The sequence below is a fragment of the Portunus trituberculatus genome, chromosome 5, assembly GCF_017591435.1.
Source record: "Portunus trituberculatus isolate SZX2019 chromosome 5, ASM1759143v1, whole genome shotgun sequence".
In the NCBI taxonomy this organism is placed as follows: domain Eukaryota; kingdom Metazoa; phylum Arthropoda; class Malacostraca; order Decapoda; family Portunidae; genus Portunus; species Portunus trituberculatus.
This window is the reverse complement of record NC_059259.1, coordinates 2269556-2272056: the sequence shown is the minus strand read 5'-3', so window position 1 is coordinate 2272056 and position 2501 is coordinate 2269556. Positions and strand designations below refer to the sequence as shown.

At 39.7% G+C, this 2501-nt stretch overlaps 1 protein-coding gene across 1 annotated transcript; it reads left to right on the top strand.

Moving 5' to 3' along the window:
* On the top strand, positions 1 to 2261 carry LOC123514065. Its single transcript, XM_045271665.1, has 2 exons — positions 1 to 187; positions 1448 to 2261. The coding sequence occupies exons 1-2, from the start codon at positions 1 to 3 to the stop codon at positions 2194 to 2196; spliced, it is 936 nt and encodes a 311-aa protein (XP_045127600.1). The 3' UTR covers positions 2197 to 2261.
* The last annotated feature ends 240 nt before the right edge of the window (positions 2262 to 2501 follow it).

The following is a 2501-nucleotide window of genomic DNA, read 5'->3' as shown; positions in this document are numbered from 1 at the left end:
ATGGGCGAGGAGATTGACATTGACACTGAACGGCTAATTTCTTTGGTGCAAGAGAGGCCTGTTTTGTGGGACAAGACAGAGGACATATACAAAGACAGGAATGCTACAAAGAATGCATGGAAAGAAGTTTGTATGGAACTGAAACCTGACTTTGAAGAATTGGAGGACAGAGAGAAAAATACATTTGGTAAGTAGTTTTATTCGATAACATAGCATTTCATTCGTATCGATACAATTGTGTTACTTGTTTACTTGCGTTACTTATTACAATAGCACTAATAGACATTCACTATATGTAATGCATTTTAGTTTTATCATTTAGAATTTAGCCATTTGCCAAGGGACAGCTCCAGCGTTAGAATTGAAGTAGGTGCACATTACATTTCTTATATTGTTTGCTGATAGGCCCCCTCTAAGTTGTGTCCCTGTTGTAAATCCTGCAAGCCTATAATTGTAGTTGTATCTTCATGACAAAATCCATCCCTGTCACGAACGAAGTTATGGAGAAGAACACAGGCTTTGACAATATCAACAGCGAAATCGACCTGAACATTAAGAGGCCGATGTAAGATTCGCCACTTATTGGTCAAAATGCCGAAAGAACACTCAACATACCGACGAGCTCGGCTCAAACGGTAGTTAAATATCCTTTTTTCCTTAGTAAGGTTCGACCCCCCAAAAGGGCGCAACAGATGATTATGTAAGGCAAATGCTTCATCGCCCAAGAAAAAATATGGAACTTTTGCACTATCCATACCTGTGCCGGGCAGAACTTTCTCGTCAGGCAGTAGTTGATCGTTTGTTTCAATTGACGTCCACAGTCTGGTTCGTTTGAAAATTGATGAATCACAATCCTTCCCAAAACTGCCAATATCAACGTATGTGAACCGATATTGAGAATCTGCTATTGCCATCAAAACTACAGAATAGTACTCTTTATAATTGTAGAACATGGAGCCACTTTTATAGGGGCAAATAATTCTAATATGTTTTCCGTCTACTGCACCGATACAGTGAGGAAAATTTGCAACTTTCAAAATGCAATGCTATCTTTTCCCACTGTTCTTTTGTGGGAACAGGCATGCATTCTGAGAGCATGACTTCCCAGATAGCTTGACATACAGCTCTCACGAGTAGGCTTGCTGTGGAAATGCCAATTCTGAACGTGTAGTGCAGATCAGTCAGTGTACACCCACTTGCCAAGTACCTGCAATAGAAAATGTCACAATTTAACATGTTTTGTATGTATACTTATATGCTATATGTGTTTACTTTTAAGCTTTCATGTTTACATATATGTATACATGTGTGTGTGTGTGTGTGTGTGTGTGTGTGTGTGTGTGTGTGTGTGTGTGTGTGTGTGTGTGTTGGAGAATAATTTTAGATAATAAAATAATTTTTGTTGAGACACTTGATATAAAAGTAATACACGCCCTATTATTTACAGGAAAAGATGTCATGAAAAGGTGGACGAACGTTCGAGACTGCTACGCCAAATTTAACAAGAAAACAAAAGAAGCAAAAAAATCAGGAGCAGGTGCTTGCAAGGTGAAATCTTATATCTACAGCAAGGAACTACAATTTCTATCAAAACTATATGAAGAACGAGACACTCAGGACAGCTTTGATGGTCCAGGAACATGTGAGGAAGAACATGATGGAGGCGCTTCTTCCGATCCATTACCTAGTCAAAAATCGTCTAGCGGAGCTAGCGACGTAGGGCGAAAACGGAGCCGCAAACTAGATCCATTTGAAGAGCAAATGCTAAAGATTATGGAGGATGATGCGAAAAATAGGCACATGTCATTTTTCAGAAGTGTTTTGCCATCACTGGAGAAGTTTGACGATGACGAAGTACTTAAATTTCAGATGGATGTTCTACAGAGCATATCTAAAATTAAGGAAGGAAAACTTAGGAAAACAACCACTCATAACGTCCACATGTTTTCTCCTTCCGGTGGTTCTCCGTATCCGACATTTTGGCAGCATCAATCCTACCCTCCCCATACTAGTCTGCCGCCTCCTGCCCCGCATCACCATTCTCAAACATCCCGGTTCCCCAATGCAGCTCAACCCGGCCACGTTTCAGGCGACTTCCAGGGCTATGAGCAGCAGATGTCTTCAAGCTACGCCGACAATGCAGTATCACCAACTCCAACACAGTTTTCAAACGATTCTATAGATTTTACAAGCTAAGAACACATCAGTTGCATTAACATGTGCTACATATATGTTACCCAATAAAGTAGATAACTCTAAAACTATTTCAATTACCTCAATGTTATAGCTAACATCTCTTCAGGCTTAATGCAGTCTCTCATGTTTGTATCCTGGCGTTGCAGAACTTCTTTTAAACAACGATTCAGCTCATCAAATGATGAAATGCTCATCCTGAAGTAATTGAAAAATTTTGATTCGTCTTCTCTTAGTTCAGTAAATAAGGTGTGAAAGGAACTTAATTCGTCTCTTTTTTGATTAATGGGATGTACCCAACAGGAACG

What these genes read in the sequence shown, in the direction of transcription:
- LOC123514065 (XM_045271665.1), top strand. Translation starts at nt 1, where the DNA reads ATGGGCGAGGAGATTGACATTGACACTGAACGGCTAATTTCTTTGGTG. An exon ending in CAGAGAGAAAAATACATTTG is followed by an intron (nt 188 to 1,447) that starts GTAAGTAGTTTT and finishes TATTATTTACAG; the next exon opens with GAAAAGATGTCATGAAAAGG.